This window comes from Prionailurus viverrinus, chromosome D1 (genome assembly GCF_022837055.1).
Source record: "Prionailurus viverrinus isolate Anna chromosome D1, UM_Priviv_1.0, whole genome shotgun sequence".
In the NCBI taxonomy this organism is placed as follows: Eukaryota; Metazoa; Chordata; class Mammalia; order Carnivora; family Felidae; genus Prionailurus; species Prionailurus viverrinus.
In genome coordinates, this window is record NC_062570.1 from 69503666 (window position 1) to 69525559 (window position 21894).

A 21894-nucleotide genomic window follows, 5' to 3' on the forward strand; every position below is an offset into this window, starting at 1 on the left:
TGGCTGCTGGTAATATTCCGCAGTACAGTAGAGGCAGTGGCCGACGCCGTGCATCATTTTATTTAATCCTGTGACACAGCCTGCCCCATGTTAGGCAGTCACTTGTCATTGGACACGGGATGGAGGTCCAGGCCTGCTGACTCTGCAGCCGGAGACGATGACCAAAGAGCTGCAAGATCCACTTGTATCTTCATTTTGTAGTCCGTAGCTCCGCGAAATCTGTGAGGAGCGAAGGAAGAGTAATCCGGGCGGCGAGCGCCCCCTGCTGGCTCTGCATCGTGTACAAACCAGACGGCAGCATTTCCCCAAATCGGTGGTTGTTTATATTGGTGGAAAACCAGCAAGTCAGTCCCTCTGTTACCTTTGGCTCCACTTGAAGCTAAGAGAAAAACAGCAGAGGGTGAAGAAAGGGAGGAAGAATCGAAACAACAAAGACTATTTTAGAAGTGGTTAGTAATGCTTGAAAATGCACTCTTCTACATGATTTCACTGTTGCGTATCAAAGGACTTCCGAATGTTAAGTGCAAGATCCTCCACCCAGGGTGGGCTGTGTAGAAGCACCTTGCCTGAAATCTGGCCAAGGGAGCCAGCTGCTCCTTTAGGCGGATGAAAACCTGGGCTCACCGTCTGTGCGCGGGGAGTGGTTTTTCCTGATAAAGCCTAGCCAACTTCCTCCATCCCTACCCTGGGACGCGGCAGGTTCCTCCAGCCCTCCTGCAGCCCGGGCCACATCCGGCCCCACAGCTGGCAGCCCCCCACTGGTTCAGACTTCCCAGGCACAGGATTGTTCTGGATGCCAGGGCAAGCAGCACCATATGCAGGAAGAGAGTGTGTGAGTTTACTTAGGTAGGAGTTCATACAGCCAGAGAAGGGAAGGCGGTGGATTGGAGAAGGAGGGACAAGGAGAGCATTCTCTTTCGGTTGGGAAGCAGCACTGCTTTGCAGAAAAAGGAGGGGAGCTCTGTGACGGGTACAGGTTTTTCCCTGAACAGGGAAAGCACACCTCGACTCACTACGGCGGCGATGACTGTTGCTGGCACTGACTGAGCTGTTTTAAAAGCACCGTATGCCAAGTATGTTGACATGGATACTGTTCTTCTCTCCAGTCTGTCAGTAAAGGAACAGAGGCTCCGAAACACGAGGGTACGTTATCAAGATCCATCGGCAGGAGGTGGCCGTGCCAAGGTTTGGCTCCACTCGGTGTTCTTAACCACCTCACTGTACCTTTGAAGAAATAAAGAAATTATTCAAACAGAAAGACAGCTGCCTTCCCAACTGTGAGCTCCCTAAGCACAGGCTGGATGTAAACAGTGCCCTTCACCTTGGGTAGAGAGTTGGGCTGGGTCTCCCCCGAGCTCCTTTTCCAACCTGAGGCACCATGGTTCTTCTCAGGATTTGGGGCAAAGGAGTAAGAGAGGCAAAGAAGATTGCCACCCGGACTTCAGAACACATCTCCCATCATGCTGTAGTGGCAACATGTGTATTCTGGTGGAACGAGAAGGCTCTATCTGAATTCTTACCAGCTGTGTGAGATTGGGGACCAGTGGACTCAGCCTGACTCCAGTCTGTTCATGGACATAATGGTCTTCACTGTACTGCTGTGACAGTGAACGTGAGTAGGATCCCTGGACATGTCGACAATTTCACAAATCTACGTAAGACCTGAGCGCCTTGTAGTAATGTGGCAGGAAGTTGGGCCAGAGACAAGGAAGGGACCAGGCTCGAGAGGCTATGCTCACCAGGTGGTTTGGACCCTGTTGAAATTCAGCGGGGAGCCAGAATGATTTTTGTTTTAATTTTTTTTAATGTTTATTTATTTTTGAGAGACAGAGACAGAGCATGAGTGGGGGAGGGGCAGAGAGCGAGGGAGACACAGAATCCGAAGCAGGCTCCGGGCTCTGAGCTTGTCAGCACAGAGCCCGACACGGGGCTCAAACTCACAAACCATGAAGTCATGACCTGAGCCGAAGTCTGACACTTAACTGACTGAGCCACCCAGGTGCCCCATAGCATGATTTTTTTTTAATTAATTCTGATTAATTCTGATTTGAATACATACACACAGCCCCAAATCTATAAGCATAAAAGAATGGAGGGAGACTTCCTGTCCTTCCAATGCCTGTCCTACCCCAAGTAGGTAACCACTGTTACTAGATTGTTGTGAGTCCTTCCAGAGATTTTTTTTTTTTAACGTTTATTTATTTTTGAGACAGAGAATGAATGAGGGAGAGTCAGAGTGAGGGAGACACAGAATCCGAAACAGGCTCCAGGCTCTGAGCTGTCAGCACAGAGCCCGACGCGGGGCTCGAACTCACGGGCCGCGAGATCATGACCTGAGCCGAAGTCGGACACTTAACCGACTGAGCCACCCAGGCGCCCCGCAGAGATTTTAATACATATACCGGGTAATGTGAATATCCTCACTCCTCTTTTGAAAGACAAGATGTGGTCGGATGTGTGTTCCAGGAGAATGACCTTGGCAACTGGTTAGAAAGCAGGCTGGGGGAGGGGAGTGACTTTCCAGTCCAGGTAATGTGGCAAGGACCAAACGAAGGCAGTGGCCTGGACATGCCCAGGGGGATACAAAACAGAGAATGTCAGAGGGGAGCGACATCGTGTTGATAAAATTAAAAGGCCTTGGGGATTAATTAGCTGTGGGAGGAAGAGCATAATGGGATGACTGTGTTTTTGAGACCAGGGATGGCGCTGTAATTTGAAGAGCCGTGGAACAGAGAAGAAAGCAGGATTGCTAGGAGCTGGCCAGTCTGCTAATGCTCTTGCTTCTTGTCAAAATGAACTTGGCTGGAGTGGGTATTGGAAACAGAGAACCTCAGCGTCTTTAGGTAGCTGAGCCTAGTAATCAGCTTCTAGATGGCGTGGCCAGATATTTGAAGTTTGTCTGAATCCAAAGCCCGTGGTTTAAGGAGTTTGAGGTGACGTAGAAGCAGTAACCACCATTCAGGGAGATCTTATGTTCTAAGCATTCTTCCGTGCATTTCCTCGCAGCGTGACATGGAGGGGACCGGGACTGGGACGATCTTGCGAGGACAAGGATGTGCACCCCAGCCCCACCCCTCTGGGGGGCCCACCTGCAGTTCTGCAGGTTACCCTGCAGATAACCTTACACGAAGACAGGTGGTCACTGTGGCCCCAGGAGCAATTTAATTTTCGTATTTTTATAGCTCCTTTCAACGGCCTAAATTCACAGATCAACGAAAATTCCTTGGTTGGATCACAGATCCTGGTTTGGGTTTGGAAAATGTGACCGGTGCGGCTCGAAGGACATGTACCATTGATGAGGACTGTGGCAAAAAGAAAGGCAGGTGGTTTGTATGGGGAGTCGATTGGAGAAATAAAGGAATGAGCTCCGAAGCAAGGTTAAAACTCCACGGACTGCCAGGAGAATCCCTGCCTGTATCACGGACAGGGTGAAGACTTAGGGCAGGGTTTCTCTGGAGAAGTTTCTAGGCCCTGCGGTGGCTATTGAGGCAGCGCTTCATCTCGGAATGGGGTCGTGCTTTCACGGGAAACGGCTGTTTGGCCAGATGCAGTTGCCGGTCCTTCAGAAGAGAGGCTCCTTCTCGCACCCCGGTTCGTGGTGTGGCAGGTGGATCTCATGAACAGCAGACCTGCCTACCAGCACCTTTTCCTAAACTTGTTTAGGAAGCAGCTCCCTGTGGTTCACACAGAACTGTCCTGTTTACTGTTCCGTTTGCCCTTCCCACTGACCCCTGGAGAAGAGCCAGCCAGGTGTCATCTGCGTTCAGATGAGGGAGTCAAGACCCAGAAAGGTTAAGCAACTTGCCCCAGGCCGCACCGCTCAGCAACGCCAAAACCCGGCTTCTAATCCCTGTGTTGTTAATGGACGCCCCACGTGCTTGGAATAAATGGTCAGAGCGCACATTTGGCCTTCCCGGTTCTCCAAGGGAGGCTACAGCTGGTCCGACGGTTGGCTGCGCCCAGTGTTTAAATGCTTCTCCCCCCAGGTTTTTCTGGAAGGACACAAGCGAGGCGGTGTTCCTGGGTGACGGCTCAGTGTGGTGTGCTGTGGTTTTCCCCGCTCTGTCTTGCGTGCTGCCCGGCGGTCCCCGCTGCCCATCCTCACCCAGCTGTACCCTCTCACAGCGGTGGGTGGTTTATCCTCGTGTGGGAGCTGCGCTGGGCACTCGCCATCCTTTTTCATTGCCATTGGGGGATGAGGCAATTGAAAGCATCTGGAAATCTGGGTTTTATGGACGTTTCACAGAGGCCCGGCCAGGCTCCCATCTGCTTTCCGGGGCGGGTCAGCTCCCCACGCCCGCCTCCCCGCCGGTTGCCGTCCCCGCGCACGGCCCACGGGCCTTTGCAGCTGCACCTCTGCAGGGAAGACCCGCTTCTCTCTGAGAAAACAGCAGCCCCTCTCTAACCGTGGTGGTGGAAATGGGAGGCAGGGCCGAGGGGGTGCATCCTGGTGTGAGATCTGGGCAGGAAAGACCCAATTACTCCTTAGTCTTTGCTCTCAGTGCTGTTTGTTTCTGAGAAGGGCACAGGGCAGGGGACGAAGCCAAGTAGCCAGGATAGGGCTGGTGCCTCTGAGCCCTTAGCTGAGGAGAGGCCCTACCGGAGTTTGAGCCCGGCCAAGCCTTGCCCGTCCCCCCACTGCCTCCAGGCGCTGAATGTGCAGGTCATTCTGGTTGGCTCAGCCCTACAGCCACTCCCTGCAGGGCCCAGGGGTTATCGCAGGTTGCCCAGGCTGCCCTGGGGGAGGGGTGTCTGGACAGAGCCCAGGCAGGCGAGGGACAGGAAGCAAAGGTAGGTGATTTGTCCCTGTTCTGTTCCAACTTGTACATTAGCATCCCTTGACATGAGTTATTCGTCTTGGTTTCTTTAAATTCCTAAGTAGATTATGATTTTTCTGGTGGTATTATTTGACAGCAGTCATTTTTCAAGGTTTTACTACGTTCTTCACATACTTGGAATTTTTGAAACAAGTTTAGGAAAAGACCGCCATCTTTATGTCGGACGGTGTAGTGCAGCTCTGGGCGTGTCTGAGGAAGCGGCACCAAGGCCAAGGGCCAGGGTTTTTCTCTCCCCCTTTTCACAAAAAGGGAACTGCCTCATCAGAGGTCCCTGAAGTAGAATCCGGTAGCAGTTCTTTTTTCGAAAAGGAGAAAAGAAAGTCAAAATCAAACCCGAGTGGCCACTTTGGGGCGTCTGGTTTATCTCATCTGTGGTGATGGGCACTTTCAAGGAGAGGTTCTGCGCTCTTCAGAGAGCGGACACTGACCAGTCTGAAGGATAATAACAAGTTAGGTGCAAGCACAGCACTATGTATTTCCCACACATTATCTGCTTTAACCCTTGTGATGCTCCTTCAAGGTGGGTTCTCTGCTTCTCCCACGTTCCACATGTGGAAGCTGTCCCGGAGGGCTGGACCCCACCCCCCAGCCCCAGTGACCCCACTAAGAAGTGCCACCCACGCCAGATTTGGCCACAGACCCTGACTGACTCCAGAGTTCGGGCCCTCGGGGCTCCCTCCACAGCCTCCCCAAGCAGCAGAGAGGAAGAGGAGAGCCGGGAGCAAGATAGAAAGTGACCTCACAACAGATTTGGGAGAGGAGGAAAAGTCCTTTGTGAGACGCCCAGGGTAGCTAAATAACCCGTTGCAAGTTAGCTTTGTTGAGTTTTTAGGGTAACATTCACCTTTGTCACTGTTTACACACTGTTGACACATTCTTCTGCTGTGAAGAATGGCTAGAGGGATGGTAACGACAAAAAGAGAAAATGAGCATGTTCCCAAGTCAAAAGAAATCTGTGTATTAAGGTTGTGTCAGGGGCTGTCGAGCTTTGAGACATCCTTGATCCAGGTGGGACTTAGCTGGTGCAACATTGGTGTTTTTGGTGAACCGTCCAGGCAGACAAGGGTGCCTGTTTCTGCTGGGTCATTCTGAGGAGTTGAGCCATAGGAAGGCTCTGTGATCTGACCAAGTTCCTTTTGAGTCCAGGGAACTGTGGCCAACTAGAATAAACATCCTGAAGCACAACTCTTAATATTTTTGTTTCCCTTTATAGTTCTTTTTCTTCCTCAAAAAAACTCCATGATGTTCCAAGATAGTTTCTGATTGGCTGTTTATTTAATTTAATAAAGTCATATGTGTGCTTTGTATATAAGCCAAATTGAACCAGACTCAGCCTATAAAGAAAAGCAGTGGTCCTCTGTCCCATGTCTCCCCACCTCCTGGTCCTTCTTCTTAGGGACCGGCACTTATAAAGCCTTTCAACTATTTCTTTGTATATTATTGCCATATTCCCAAATAACATGATCATACTGTATATCTCAATCCATCAATTTTGGACATTTTTTGTTGACTTCTCGCTATGGAAGACCACACTTAGCTCTCTAAATAAATTTAGCACTTTTTTCCTGCCCATCCCCTAGTGTGGTTACATCACAATTTTTGGTTTAGTTAACACTCAGCATTTGTATCACAAGCCTGTAAATTTTACATACAGCATGGTTAATGTGTGATGTGTTAGAACCATTTTCTTGATTGTAAACATTTTTTCCTGGGATTTGTCATTGCCTCTTTTTTTTTTTTTTTAAATTCAGTTTTTACATGCCCATACAAGTTCATCCTCAACGATTCTAACAGAGTTCTCATACTCTTCTCCAGATGGTCACATAAGTCAGGGGATCTTTCAAGTCCATTGTCCCCTTGGTGGCACCCCTCCGGCTCTCCATCCACCCTGGACCAGCTGCCGTCCAGGTCAGGGGCCCAGCTGCTAGCCTGTGCATTCTCTTACCTCTCTTCTGGATTAGGGCCCCATCTCCCTCTTGTGATTTATTCCCTCATTTTGTGAAAACATCCTCCGGCAGCTAGCTGGAATAGTTGGAGCCAGGGCTAATTTTCTGAAACCTTTACAAATCTGAGTGTGTTCAACTCTCACTCAGATGTGATGGATAACTTGTTTCTCATCATGGTTTCCAACTTAGACTTGTGAACCCTTATTCACATCCCGTGAGTTCCACCTCTGTTCTCCTTGCTCATGAGTAACACTGTATGGTTAGTGCTGGAGAATAGTCATTCCTATCAAAAGAGCAGGTGAATGCTGATTTAAGTCATGTGATATACGGGAGAGGAAATGTTGACTGTCTTTATTCCCAACCCGCTCTATGGGAATCATTGAGAACATTTATTTACATGGGTAAATACATGATTCTGACTGTGGAGGCAATAAACCAGCTCTGTACGGTTACTCTATAGGGTCTGTGAAGATAAGGGTTTTGTGCTATTAGCTCATGGATTCCCTGTGTCTAGCATAGTGCCTGGCGTAGAATGGGCCATAGGAGTGCTGGTTTGTTCCACTGAAATCCACAAAAGAAATATGCAGAATGAGCACCTTTTCTGTAGTTGTCATTGAAATGTTGATAATCCACACATCCACTGACCACCGCAGGAGACTTTTTTTTATCATTGAACAAACCAACGCTAACCTCCTTTTTTGGTATCGAGGCAATCTAGTCTTAGGCTTTAGTGTCCATGACTTACTGACATTCACCCAGTTTCTGCTTATACGTTGCCCCCAACACTTAAGATTAGTTGCTGCTACTGGTGTTGTTTTTGCCAATATTTGTTTCCTGCCCTATACAATAGAATTGCCCTTTTTTGGTGCCGTGTGTCACCTTTAGCTTTGGGGAAACCACCATTGCTGAAAAGAAAATGGGATTTGTATGGGAAGGAGGAAGGGAAATCAGGTATTCACCCCGGCCTTCTTCCCTTATAAGGAGAACTGGCAGGATGGGAAGTAGTTAGAGCCTCACCAAATGGTTTTTAGAGTTTTGATTCCATCAAAACTTGAACCCAAACGTATCCAGTAGATCTCTTCCTTTCAGTCTTCTGGATTTGGGGGCGGAGGGATTCCTAACCTGCCCAGGTTGAATTAAGGGGAGAGGGGAAGGCTGTTTGTCTCACTGCTGTGGTCTCCAAGATACCTTCTTTAGTCCTTTGTATTCTTAGAAACAAAGTCACCTTTTGGCAGGAATCAAGCCACCCAGATGCCAGCAGTCAGGGTTTGGTTTCATGTCACCAGCTTTGGAGAGGCAGTGCCCGGTTTCCTTTGGCAAAGACAGCCTGCCCTTCTCCGTTCATTTCAGCCACTCGGGCACAAAGGTAACTTCCTCAAAATAGAAACCTTAGAAGAAGAGTCCGTCTGATGCATCTGCGAATCATTATGTTTATCCTGAATTCTAATTTAACTTCTTAGAATTTTGCAAACACGAGTCAGCTTTTTTCTCTTCTCTTTTCTCAAATCAACCGTCAGAAAACGTAGATGTGAGTGAGTGAGAAGGGTCTAGACGTTTTCTTCTGGGAGGCGGTGTGGTTGACGTTTGCGGCAAATGCTCAGGCTGTGGCATTGACAGGTCCAAGTTTTATTCTTAACTCTGGGACTATTCCCGGAAGTGTGACCTCAGGCAAGTCTGTTCATCTCTGAACTTCCATTTCCTCGTGTGTAATGACCTTAATAAAATGCCCCTGCAGTGTCATTGTGAGGCTGGGATTACCTGAGGTCACATATATAGAAAGCACGTTGCCCGGAGCAGTGAATGGATACAGTGCTTTTCCGTCCGTCGGGCACAGGAGAGGTCTGTCTACACTCCGGGAAGCTCATTATGAGTGGGCCACAATCGAGAATTTGAACGGTCACATGGCTTCGCAACTTGCTCCCAGTTCTTGGCTTACCTGTGCTTTTTTTTTCTTTGCTGGGCAAAGGGGTAGCGAAAGCAGGAAAGTTCTTTTGCCTCTCCCCCCAGGATGGAGTCACCTCACATAATAGTAAATGACAACAGTAGGAATCTCAGCAGCTACAATCGGTCCAACACCTCTTACGGGCTAGGCCCTATGCCGAGGGCCCTCTCTGCATGATCACCTTTCGTCTTCAGACCCGCGGTGCAGTACACATGGTGTGTCCTCGTTGACCATGTGAGCAAGCTGGGATTTCAGGTTCTCATCTGGCTCCGGGGTTTTTGTGTTCAGCCATATCTTCATGGCCCCCGTGAAAGTGTGGTAAATTTTGCCCCCCGTTCACCTTCCTGTCCTCTTGACGTGCAGAGGTCCTGGGTTCCAGCAGGACGCTGCAGGGACCCTAGCCGTCATGAGCCAAAAAGACTGCAAGTCCCAGCTCCTCACCTACATCCCAGCTCTGGCTGCCTGTGGGTGGCTGCCAGGGAGGAAGAGCTGGGAGTGCGGTGTTCTGCAGAGAGACTCGGATTCTATCTGCAGGTGTCCCCATAGCTCTGCTTGTGGTGCATCCTTGCCCAGAAACTCACGGCCTGCAGGGGGCACACGAAATGACAGAAACGGTGCTGCCCGGACAGGGCCCTGTCCGGGGAGGGCTGGGAGCTTGCTACCAGCAGAGGTTATTAAGAAGGGTTGGGTGGATGGAAACGCACTCGGCCGGTCACCTGGATAATGAAAGAACGCCTTTTGCCCTCAGCTCTCAGAATGGCGGGGAAGTAGAGAAAAGATGATGTGACAGCATTTGGGAACATTTACAGAAAGGTCAGAGACACTCCGCTGTGTGGATCTCAGCTCCCTAACCTGGCAGTGGCTTTGACTTTGTTTTTAAAATTCTCTTCCGGTACAGGCATAGTCTGTCCTTGCATAGTGGTCCCCAGCCCCCAGTCTCACCTGAAACCTACCAGGTAGCTGGGCAGAGGCTGGGTCCGTGACAGAGCTGGACAGGTGCCCCCTTTTTTATTTCCCCTGATGCTTTTTAGGGATTTTGAAGCTTTGGTAAAGATCCCATTCTGATGTTGAACAGAAGAGGGGCGTAGTCTTCCAGAAGATGCTGGGCCCTGGCCGCCATCTCCTTATCTCCAGCACTGTGAACAACTGCCATCGGATGGGGTGTCAAGCCTCCTGCCCTCTGGTCCTGTGGCCAGAGGTCCATGGTCTGTGTAGCAAGTTATGAATTTAAACCAGCATTTCTTCAGGATGTATTTCTAGGGTTTTGTGACCACGCAAGTTTAGGAAACTTTGGGTTACACTGTTAAAAACTTTTTTTTAATCATGCTAATACCTACTGTGAATCTCAAAGAAGGGTTTTTTTTAAAACAGTAGCCAGTAATACTAGCTAGCGTATATCGTTTACTGTTCATTGAGTCTGTGAGCCTAGTAAGCTCTTTCTACGCAGTTTCTCATTTAAGCCCCATAGCATCCCTGGGAGGTAGAGGCCAGCACCTTCCCCATTTTAAAGACCGGGGAGGCACTTGTCTTAGCTGGTTTGCCCTGGGCACAAAGCTTTGTGCTCAAGCAGGCTGAGTCCAGACCCCATGCTCTTAACCAGGATATGGTACTCTTCTGGTAGGCGACCTTGACCAAGCCTTCTTGTATTTGGGACTCCTCATTCCCAATGGGATCAGTACCCCGAAGCACTCTAGTTGGAGAAACGTCCGTTTAAACTTAAAAGGTAAACAGGGGCTGCTCAGCGAGCAGGGGCATAGAATTTCTTGTATGAGTCCTGTTGGGTTCCGCTCTCCCCGCAGCCCCAACCCCCCACCCCCACCCCAGACGTGTTTGTGTCACGTTATGTTGGTGTCAAGCGTCTTTTCTGCAGGAGAGGCAGGCACAGAGGACCTGGAGTAGGAAGTGGAGGCCAGTGGTTCTCAAACCTGGCTGCATATTGCAACTCATGTAATGACCACTAAAAATTGCTGATGGCTAGCCTCGTTTTCTGGGATTTCCAGTGAGTCCGGATGGGCTAACCAGGCACTGGTGAGGTTTAAATGTTCTTTGAGAACCACTGGTTTGGACAACTCCTTTGTGGTCCAGTGACCATGTCTTCTACCAAAGCAAGGAGAAGAAAGGGTCTTTTTTCTAAGTTAAATGACTTAACAGGGTTTTGGTTGGTTGGTTGGTTGGTTGGTTGGTTGGTTTGTGACTGAGTGACCTGTGTTCTCAGATTACTGGCCCCTTATAGCCTTGTACCATGAATCCTCTCCATGGCCTGTACTTCTCACCCTAACTTTGCACTGACAACCATGTACTGACCGGCCCCTCTGCCGAAGCTTTAGACTGGTTACTGAGGAGAATGGTGGGAAAGAGGCTCGGCACTCTTACTCCCATTGGAGGAAGTAGGTGGGTACCGCTGCCCAGAGCACTGCATCCGTGCTGTTGCCAGGGGAGCTGGGGCAAGAAGTGCATTCTGGGCGATGCTGTTAGCTGACCACACACACACACACACACTTTTTGTTGGGCTTTAACGGCAAATATTGGGCTCCAAAGTGTGTTGCTGTCATTCTCAGTTGAATCAGGTGAAACTGGGTGAGAGGATAGTTTCTTGGTTCGGTAGTTAAAATAACTTCAGCTGTTATTTACTGCTATGTCTCCAAAAAGCCCTTTTTAGGGAAAACATATGCCCTTGTCAATGAAAGACAATGATTGTTTTAACCCTGAGCTATAATGGCTTTTCTTAACGTCTTCATCTTTTCAAAGGCACAGACCCTAGGCTATTCAAGGCGTAATTCCAGGATTTCGAGACTATTGCTCTTTTTTTCCAGTTCAAGATGGATGTGCCCCAGGTTGATCAAAGGGTTTGTAATGGGAATGTTTCTGTTGGTTTCTTACAGTACAACAAACACCTCTTCGTGCACATTGGGCATGCCAACCATTCTTACAGTGACCCATTGCTCGAATCAGTGGACATTCGTCAGATTTATGACAAATTTCCTGAAAAGAAAGGTGGCTTAAAGGAACTGTTTGGAAAAGGCCCCCAAAATGCCTTCTTCCTCGTAAAATTCTGGGTGAGTAAGACATTGCTGTGGTCGCGGTGGATTTTGTCTGAATGGTCGCATCCTGTGTGTGAGCGCGGAGCCTGTGCGCATGCATCCGCAGGAGCGCCTGGGGGGCCATCCCCGTGCTGACCTTGTGATACATCCTTGGGTACGGATGCACCCGGGCAGCATCTGATATCCCTGCCCGAGAAAAAGAGAGATGGAAGGCCTCTTTGGGCTTCAGGGCTCACTCGTGCCATGGCCGTCCTCACAGACGGCTGGAGTCGTGATAGAGGACATGGGGCACGACGAGACCCTTTCTGTTTCTTCTCACTCCATTAAGCAAAACGACCTATAAATTCCACTGGAGCACAGGACCTGAGGCAAAATGGGGCCGGGATGGAGATAAAGTTTCACGCTTCAAGATTTTAGAAGTGTCAGCCTGCAAAGTGGCTTTTCCCCGTAGGTCCCTCATTTGTGCTTTAAAACACCGAGGGCAGATCCCCCCAGCTGCTGGGGCTCGCTCTGAGAGAGGTTTTCTGTTCTTTTCTCCACTAGTCAGGCTCAAGCCAAGAGACTGCTAACAGGTCACAGGCATGAGTACAATGTGTGTATATTGGAGGCAGCGAGACACCAGAGGGCCTGTTAGCAGTGAGTATTTATAAGTCACCCGTCTTTACAAAAATAAAATCACTTCAAACGTTTGCACTCCTTAGCATGGCATTAAAGGCCCTAAGTGAGCTGGTTCCAGGGGGTTCTTTGCTCTCCATCCTGTGCCCAGCAGTTCTGTGTGTCTGATGGATTTTTTTCCTTTTCTTCTCTCCCGTGGGGCCAGCTCCTCCTTCCTTTGAGATGGTGGCTCCTTTATTCTAGCACCTTCCTCACTTAGGCAGACCATTGATTTTCCTTTTACTCCCAGCGCATTTTGCAGTTAATCAGTTCCCATGCTGGGTCATAATTACTTGGATGTGTGTCCCACTCCCCTCTGGACCCAGGCTACCTCCGGGGCACCTCACTCATAATAGGGCTGTCGTTTATTGAATACCTGCTGTGGGCTAGGAGCCGTGCTAACGCTTTACACTCATTTTATCCAGTCCTCACAGTGTTAAGTGGGATTTGCCTCCTATCCAGCTAAGAAAACAGAGACTCAGAGATTACAAAGGACAGGCCACTTGTAGAGTGGGGGGCCGGGTCTTGTAATGAGATAAGTTTGGCTGTTGTGCCTCTGCCTGATTTCCTGGCTGCCTCATACCCTGTGAGCCCCGGCCGGTCAGGGGCAGGGCGCGGGGAGGCAGGGGGGGAGGGGGAGTTCTGTCCATCGAGGACTCTCCATTTCTCCAGTACCACGCAAACGCCTTACACAAAAAAGCCCAACGAATGGGGAAACGAATGAATAAATCAGGGGAAAATGTATGTTTTAAATTTCTTGGAGGAGAGGGGCGCCTGGGTGGCGCAGTCGGTTAAGCGTCCGACTTCAGCCAGGTCACGATCTCGCGGTCCGTGAGTTCGAGCCCCGCGTCGGGCTCTGGGCTGATGGCGCAGAGCCTGGAGCCTGTTTCCGATTCTGTGTCTCCCTCTCTCTCTGCCCTTCCCCCGTTCATGCTCTGTCTCTCTCTGTCCCAAAAAATAAATGAACGTTGAAAAAAAAATTTTTTTTAATTTCTTGGAGGAGAATTTACATATTAAATTTAGTTTGTTTAGTTTCTTATATCTGTCCGTGGCAACTAGATTTCATTTTTCATTCTTCTGTATTAAATTTGGATTGTTGTGGAAAAAGCCTTCTACTTATATTAATGTTCTTGGGACAAGTAATACATATGGGTAACCTGAATAAGGAAAAATCCCTTTCAGATTGGGGGCTGCCACTAGAGATTTGAATGGTCACTGGGGGTCAGTTATTATATGGTAACATAGCAGTTTTCAAAGCATGGCTTAGAGTCCCCTGGAGGGTTCATCCGTATACTTTCAATGGGCTGAGAAGGCCAAAGCGATTGTCATTATGACACTGGGACATTGTTTGGCTTGTGCACACTGCTGATATGCACTCTGAAAGTTCAAAAGAAATAGGGTAAGGGGTGCCTGGGTGGCTCTATTGGTTAAGAATCTGACTTCAGGTCGTGACCTTGCGGTTTGTCAGTTCGGGCCCCACGTTGGGCTCTGTGCTAACAGCTCAGGGCCTGCGGCCTGCTTCAGATTCTGCATCTCTCCCTCTCTCTGCCCCTCCCCCACTCGTACTTTTTGTCTCTCTCTCTCTCTCAAAAATACATAAAACATTTAAAAAATTAAAGAAAAAAAAAGTAGAGCAAAACTGCTGAAGCTTTAGCTTAATTGGGCTGGTACTCATGTACAGTTTCAAGAAAAAGAGAACTAGTCACACCAAGAATGTCCTTTATGAATTGTATTACATCTTGAACCCAGAGTACACATGGCAAATGAATGCAGGGAGCCTGCCTGCCACATCAAGGAGAACGGCTGACAATATTTATTACCAAAGAGAAAGTCCTAGCTTTCTAGAAAAAATAAGGGTTTTGGAAAACTCATATCCACCTCCGTGAACTTGACAGCTTTCCAGTACTTAAAAGACTTGTCTGGTGAGATCCACAGCCAAATCAACAAAAGTGACTTTTTGGTATTGTGTAAGATAAACCAGTGGATTTTAATGTAACCGCGTATGAAAAGTTCACGGGTATGGTTTCAGATTCCACACTGCAGCTGCGTTTTAAGAAACTATCGCTTGTTAAGTTTTGGTATGGTATGAAATAAAAATGACCACAAGTATCTGAAGAGCCTATTGAAGTACTCTTTCCTTTTCTAGTTCCCTATTCATGTTAGTCTGGATTTTCTCCACGTACTTCAGCAAAAACAACACATCGTGACAAGTTGAATGTAGAAGCATGTTTGGGAGTCTAGGAGTTTACATGAAGACACACGTCAAATACATTTGCAAAGTATGAGACAGTACTACTCTTCCAATTTTTGTCTTTGTTTTTTAAAATATGCGTATGTCTAATTAAAAGAAAAAAAGATGTAATGAGTTTATTTTTTAAGTAGGTAACAAACAGGGGTGCCTGGGTGGCTCAGTCGGTTAAGTCCGACTTCAGCTCAGGTCATGATCTCATGGTTCATGGGTTCGAGCCCCGCATCGGGCTCTGTGCTGACAGCTCGGAGCCTGGAGCCTGCTTCGGATTCCATGTCTCCCTCTCTCTCTCTCTCTGCCCCTCCCTCACTCATGCTCTGTCTCTCTCTCTCTCGCTCAAAAATAAACATTAAAAAAAATTTTTTTAAATAGGTAATAAATCTTTTTAAGATGTTCTCAGTTTAAATTTCCAATACAGAAAATACAGATAGATATAACCGACAGAAACAAAAGCCCCTTGAGGTCCTCAATAAGTTTTAAGAGCAGAAGTGGGTCCCTGAGATCAAAAAGTTTTTGAGAGCCACTATTGTGAAGGGTATAAAAAGAGGCCATTCTACTCAAGTTGATTATAATTAATCAGAAATTATAGGATCCGATGAAAGGAAACCGTTTTCATTACTTTCACGTTAAACAGTATTGGTTTTTAAGGTTAATAAGATTTCTTATAATTAGCATGTTATTTGGATATAAAATGGAATGGAAAGTGCTTAAAAAGTTATTCTTGTTTTTGTTTCCAAAGCAAAAACTTGGGATGATTTTAATAAACGCTTTCAGTGCTGGGCCCCTTTGGTCATGAATCCCCAAGGAATGAAGTCTAGATTGTAGCGTGTGATTGCTGGTAGGAAGTGTCCAGTTTAGAAACAGTCGCTCTGGGATTAGATACTAGTTTATTAAATTACCACATGCAAGATTAAAATTAAGCACTCCTATGAATGTGGGAGGAGAGTTCACTCCTTGAGTACAATTGTGAGCAGCACTTAACCTTTATAAAGACATTCAGTCACAACCACGTTAAAATAAATGAGGAGGGGCGCCTGGGTGGCTCAGTCGGTTGGGCGGCCGACTTCGGCTCAGGTCATGATCTCGAGGTCCGTGAGTTCGAGCCCCGCGTTCAGCTCTGTGCTGATAGCTCAGAGCCTGGAACCTGTTTCAGATTCTGTGTCTCCCTCTCTCTGACCCTACCCCATTCATGCTCTGTCTCTCTCTGTCTCAAAAATAAATAAATGTTAAAAAAAATTTTTTTTTTTTTAATAAATAGATAAATAAATGAGGAAAGGCCATTTGAATTAGGTTTACAATTTGCTGCAATTTGAAGTTGCACTGGCTTCCTCCGATGCCTCAATAAGAATAAATTACACTTAGAATATCTATCCTTGAATAGCTGGTGTTTCTAGCAGGTGTTTCTGAAGCCGGTTTAACACTCCCTTTGAAATATTTTTTGTATCTGCAATTTGCTTAGCAGATTTTCTTATCTTTATGTGAATTCAGTAAATTTCAGCAGAGATCCTGTACCCGATCTCCTTTATTCTCCTCCCTTCTTCCTCCTTCTCAAAGTGCCTGAAGTCTCTAGGGTGTCAAAGTCAGGCTGACTCTTCATTTGCCCCTATGATTGCTCCTGAAGCTGTTTTCGGAATGTCGGGCCGGCCACCTGCAGCCTGGACTCAGTCGGGCTAGGCAAGGTCAGGAGTTTGCCGCGGAGGAAATACTGAGTGCTACCCGCCGAGTGCCTGTACTTGGAGGCCCCAGCTGTGGGCACCTCCGCCCTTGGCCAGCTGACACTTGAAGGTGAATGGCATGGTGGTGTGCCAAGCAGCAGTCTGTCCACTGTTCGGAGGGTGGAAGACCCTGACTGGCACCCCAGGACTCAGGTCCCCAAACATAAATGACCGGCAGAGGCAAGGGTGCCCATGTGGGTGCCCCTCTACCCTGTTGGCTCTATAACCTCTCATGCCTTAATGGGGTGGGGCACCAAGGGCCCGTGTGGATGGCTGTATATCTGGTGAGATCTTTTTTTTTTTCTTTTAAGAGCCTTACTGAGGCATAATTTACAAACCATAAAATCTACACCTTAGAAACCGGTGATTTTTAGAAAAATGTACAGAGTTACATAACCATCACTCTACTACAATTTGAGCCTATTTGTATCAGTCCAGCAAGATCCCCCGTGCCTGTTTGCAGCCGTTCCCTGTTCCCGCTCCCAGCCCCAGACAGCTACTGATCTACTTTCCGTGTCTACAGATTTGAACCCTTCAGTGTGCAGCCGTTTGCACCTCGCTTCTTTCCCCCACAGTGTTTTGAGGTGCAGCTATGTTACGGCGTGCCTCTAGGTAGCCTCGTTCTATAGCCTGGTACTAGCCCATCGTGTGGACATACTGCGTTTTGCTTATCCGTTCACCAGTTGATAGACTTGCGGACTGTTGACCCTTTAGGCTTTTCTCCAACAATGCCGGTATGAAGTCTTTGTGTACAAGTCTTTGTGTGGACGTGGCGGTTGCGTGTTCACCGTCTTTCTTGGCATTTTTCCATAGCAATGGAATTGCGAGGTCACATGGTGACTTCATGTCTCTAACTTAAGAAACTGCCCCAGGTGTTTTCTTAAGTGGCTTCGATTATTTTCCCTTCCCCCCAGGTGAGATGTTAAGGGTCACTCGCCACCTCCTTCAACCATTATGGCGGCCAGTATCAGGGTAGGGAGAGATGACCTTGAACACTGTAGATGGATGAGGGGCTGGCTAGGGGGATCAGCAAGACACAGGGCACATGTGAGGTCCATCCAGGTGAGTTCAGGAGCGTTCAGGTACCTTGAGGTGCTTTGCAGCTGGGCCTTCACTTGTATTCGAGGCGTAGGTGGGCGGACAGATTAGGAAAGACAAGGAATCCGGTTTGATGGTGTCAGCAAAAGGAAGCAGTCAGTGCTTTTAACCATTTTCAAGCCAAGAGAGTATTCGGATTGTTTTTACTAAGTGTTACAGCGACTTTATTTGCATTTTGCCTTCTCTATTTTTATTCTTTATCTTTTTCTTTTCATGACCCTCTCCTTATTTCCTTTCTCTTCCTTCCTGCCTCCTTTTCATTCACTCTTGTGCATTTTAATTCTTTTCCATATTTAATTACAAAGAGAAGAAGAGGCTTCTGCAGGAAGGGGAGGGAAGGGGCTTCTCACTTTCTCAGCAGTTGAACGTGACTTAATGAGTTCCTTTTTTGAGCCACGACTATGCCAGATAAACATGGCCTTCATATTATTTAATCCTTGTGAGGCCCGTGTGTTTATTCCTACTTTACTTTACACATAAAGAAATTGAGTCAGGGAGAGGCAGAGTGACTTCTGCAAAGTCTTACAGCTAATCAGTGTGGGATTGGCCACACTCTGAATCCACACTCTTTCCGTGAAATCTGTGCGTGGCCTCTGCAGGGGGCATAGCTCTGTCCCTAGCCCCTCTCCTGGCCTGATTTCGCTGGAAGCGGGTGACGGTAACTGACGGGAAGCAGCGTGGTTTCCGGCTGAAGTCAGCCCTGTCATCACGGGATGCCCTGGTGCACGTTACGTGGGGGCAGCCGTGAGCAGACACTGCTACCAGGAAGTTCAGGTCGGACCTCGAGTCTTCTTAGAAAAACTGATACCTCACTGTTAGCGGCCTTTGAGGTGGGGTTAGGGGAGCAGCAGCTTCGTGTTTACATCATGATTCCAAAGGCAATATCGTAACATTCTAGACAGTCTTGGAAATATATAATTTTTCATTCATTCCTAAGTGCACCATGAATATGACATGTTTATGTAGCTTGAATCGGGGAATACATTAAATTAAATCTGGTATCCGGCTTTTCTCCCTTACCAGACACCCTGCCAAGTGGCCATATGCCATTATATCCCTAATTACCTTTTTTTTTTTTTTAGTTTATTTATTTATTTTCAGAGAGAGCGCTCGCGTGAGTGGGAGAGAAGGAGAGAGAATCCCAGGCAGGCTCCACACTGTCACCGTGGATCCTGATGTCGGGCTTGAACTCACGAACTGTGAGATCATGACATGAGCCAAAATCAAGAGTCAAACCCTTAACCGACTGAGCCACCCAGGTGCCCCCTCTATTGAAACTATCAACGAGGTTAAACATACTGTTTCACTCAACTCTGAGACCTATACTTGTTCCCATCTTAGCAGTTCTAGAAGTGGGATGCTGCTTAGAGCGGACACCATCAGTGCCTTCCTGCCCCTCCAGAGCTGTGGTCGTCCTCACCTGCCCTTTGTGACCTGAGCCAACGTGGGAGGCATCTCACCAGCCCCCTGTCGCCTTAGTTAAGTCTTTTGTACTAATAGCACTTTGGACGACTAGTGCACGTCTTAGCTTAAACTTGAATCCCTACTGAAAACGTCTCGGAAAAATTACAGTTAGATGCAGGACTGAAGTTATGATCGAGGAGTGTGGAACCAGACTGGTGAGGCAACCCTTGCACTGGCAGAAAACCAGACATTTTTTCCCCTTATAAAACAGTGATGGATTAGGTGCTGTGGAGGCCCTAAGAACAGAAGAGCCCCATCCGCAAATGGACCATTTCCGCACCGAGATTACGCAGATGAGTTGCCAGTGATACAGCAGACAAGGCAGCTAATTTCAGATAAATGCCAACTGTCTTGGAATTCACCATCGGATTCCCAAAGCTAGACAAGGTGTGGGTGTGATTCCGTCGTGAGTCCCAAAAGACAGAAATCCAAAGTATCACTTGCAGCTGACTTTCAAAAGAAGTTCCTTTCCAGCCACATGTGGTTTTCTGAAGGAAGTAAACAGAATTATGGGTTTAACCAAATAAGAAACACAGCAAAGCTAATATTTTTTGAAGGGCCTCGGAATTCTACCCTCTGTCCTAACAGGGTGTTCAAGTGTCAAGCTTGGAGACTCTGGTTCAAAGAAAGCCACGTGTTACCAACACGTTACTGATAACCTTGCAGCCTAAAACTATTTAGAAGAATAATTAGTATGATGAAGACTTAGTCTTAAACTTTGCTTGAAATAATAAGTAATATGAAAATGAAATTTTACGGACATGTACCCTGTTGTTAAAGAAAAATTTTATACACGTTTATATAACGTTTCTTTTTTCTCTCAAATTATCAAATTAGTGGTATTTTAGAAACCAAGGTATATGATGCTACCCTGTGGTTATGCGTAATATTTTGCTTTTTAAAATTCTTGGAATTATGATCATTCAGTCGAAACAATTAACAATAAATAAATATATCTATAGTCGTTCAACTTTCTTAACCTATTTTTCTGGGGGAGGAAAAAGGCTAGTTTTACTAACCAGAGCAGATGTGAGAAGGCTTTATAAAACAGAAAGAGAAAGTGAGTTATCTGGAAAGAGGGCAGCTGTTAGAAGATGCTTTTATCTTGGTAAGAACGGAATCACATTTGTTGGACAAAATGACAGCCACTATAAATAAAACCACTGGGCTTTATGTAAGAGGAGAAACCGGGTGCACACGGAAGCTGCCCGAATGGCCCCCTGCAGAGCTTCAGCCTGTGTCTAATTGGATTCGGCCTGATTTTGGATTGGAATTGTAGACTGGAGTCTATCATTTGGAACCAAACCCACCCGTTCCTGTTCGTGGAGTTAGCAAAATGGAACGATTTGCTCCGCACATGTTTCAAACTGCTATCAGTAAAGAAAGGGCCTTTCAGTTCAACAAGCCTTCCATGTCTCCGTACTTCGGTCTCATCTCAAAATAGCATCGAGTCCCGAAATTACGAGAGCACTGTCAAGTGATGGCATGATGTAAGTGGAGGGAAGATTAGCAAGCAAAACCACGGTGTTCGGAGGTATTTATGAGGCTAATACATAATAAATACCCTGGGCCGATTGTGGTTATGTGATCATCTTCACCAGTGGCCTGTTTTTTATAAAAAAAAACCATTGCTTGGGGTGTCTGGGTGACTTAGTTAAGCATCCGATTCTTGATTTTGGCTCAGGTCGTGATCTCACGGTTCATGAGATCGAACCTGAGTCCGTGTCTGACAGCACAGAGCCTGCTTGAGATTCTCTCCTCCGCTCTCTGCCACCCCCCCCCCCGCCCCACACACCCACTCGCGCTCTCTCTCTCATGCTCTCTCTCTCAAAAATAAATAGATAAACTTAAAAAAAAACATCTCTTATCCACAAGTTCTGGTACTGCGTGTGGAGGGCTAGGCGAGTGAATAAACTTGCACACGCATCCAGTTTGGTTTGATTTCATAAGAGAAATGTCTGGAGCTTGCTGGCATTTTCTGCTTTGACTGCTGTCTCTTGCTGCTTCCTTCCTGTTTTCCCGGCCCTGCATCCTAAACTTCTTTGAAGGCCTCCCCCACTGATCAGGGATCCCATCTGTAGCTTTTGTTTACCCGGCGGTGTGGTGTATACAGCAGATTTTTTAAGTGTTTTAAAAAAAATTTGTTGGCTGAAGAGTTCTTTCACTCAGCACACGTAGAAAAATTGCTATACGTCAGGTGCTGTAGTACACCTACCAGTTAGCCAGCTCAGATGTCGTGTACTGATAGAGTAAGCATCTGATAGTTTATGGAGTGATGCTTCTAGAGGCATTTACTAGAGTGGGGGAGGACACCTTGAGAGAGCCCCCACGGAAGCTTTTTTCCGAGCTATCTCTGGAGTTCTGTTAGGTTCTTATAGAGATGGTTTCTTGTTTTGCATTAGTGACAGACATGTACGTCACTAGTGAGTCATTCAGTCAACTCTCAGTGCACTCTACTTCGATCCTAGAGAGCTGGGAAAACAGACTTGATAAGAGGCCGACCTTGGTGTCAGGTCTGGGATGGCAGACACATAGGCAGGTAAGTGACAGCACCATGGGATAGGAGCTGTGATGGAAAATGTGGAAGCACAGAATGCCTGAGAACATTCCGGAAAGCCTCACACACACATGGCATTTGAGCCGAATCTTGAAAGAATTTGGTCAGCGGAAGGGGAGTGGGAAGGAGTTCCAGGAAGTGGATGCTTGTTCAGAGACCGGAAATCTTACTAGGAGGTGTTGGCTGCTGAGTCTTCCAGAACTTGGAGAACGGTGAGGGTTGGGTTGGAAACAGTGATCTCTGTGGCCATCACTTTCTATTTAAAAGACTTTCTGGATCCCCCTGAAAACAAGGCCACACAGGACAGCCTAGAAAATGGAAGACACTCATTCTGCTTTTTCCTCAATCCCTTAGCCTCAGCCACAGTATGGATACTTTTTTTTTTTTTTTT

General features: G+C 47.3%; 1 protein-coding gene across 9 annotated transcripts in view; it reads left to right on the plus strand.

Moving 5' to 3' along the window:
• Nucleotides 1-21894, plus strand: part of TEAD1 (TEA domain transcription factor 1) — a 270542-nt gene that overhangs the window by 219073 nt on the left and 29575 nt on the right. For all 9 annotated transcript variants that reach the window (XM_047877731.1, XM_047877736.1, XM_047877737.1 and 6 more), the window contains one exon: nt 11609-11782. In XM_047877731.1, the coding sequence (XP_047733687.1) occupies nt 11609-11782 (174 nt within the window). The remainder of the gene's footprint in view (nt 1-11608; nt 11783-21894) is intronic.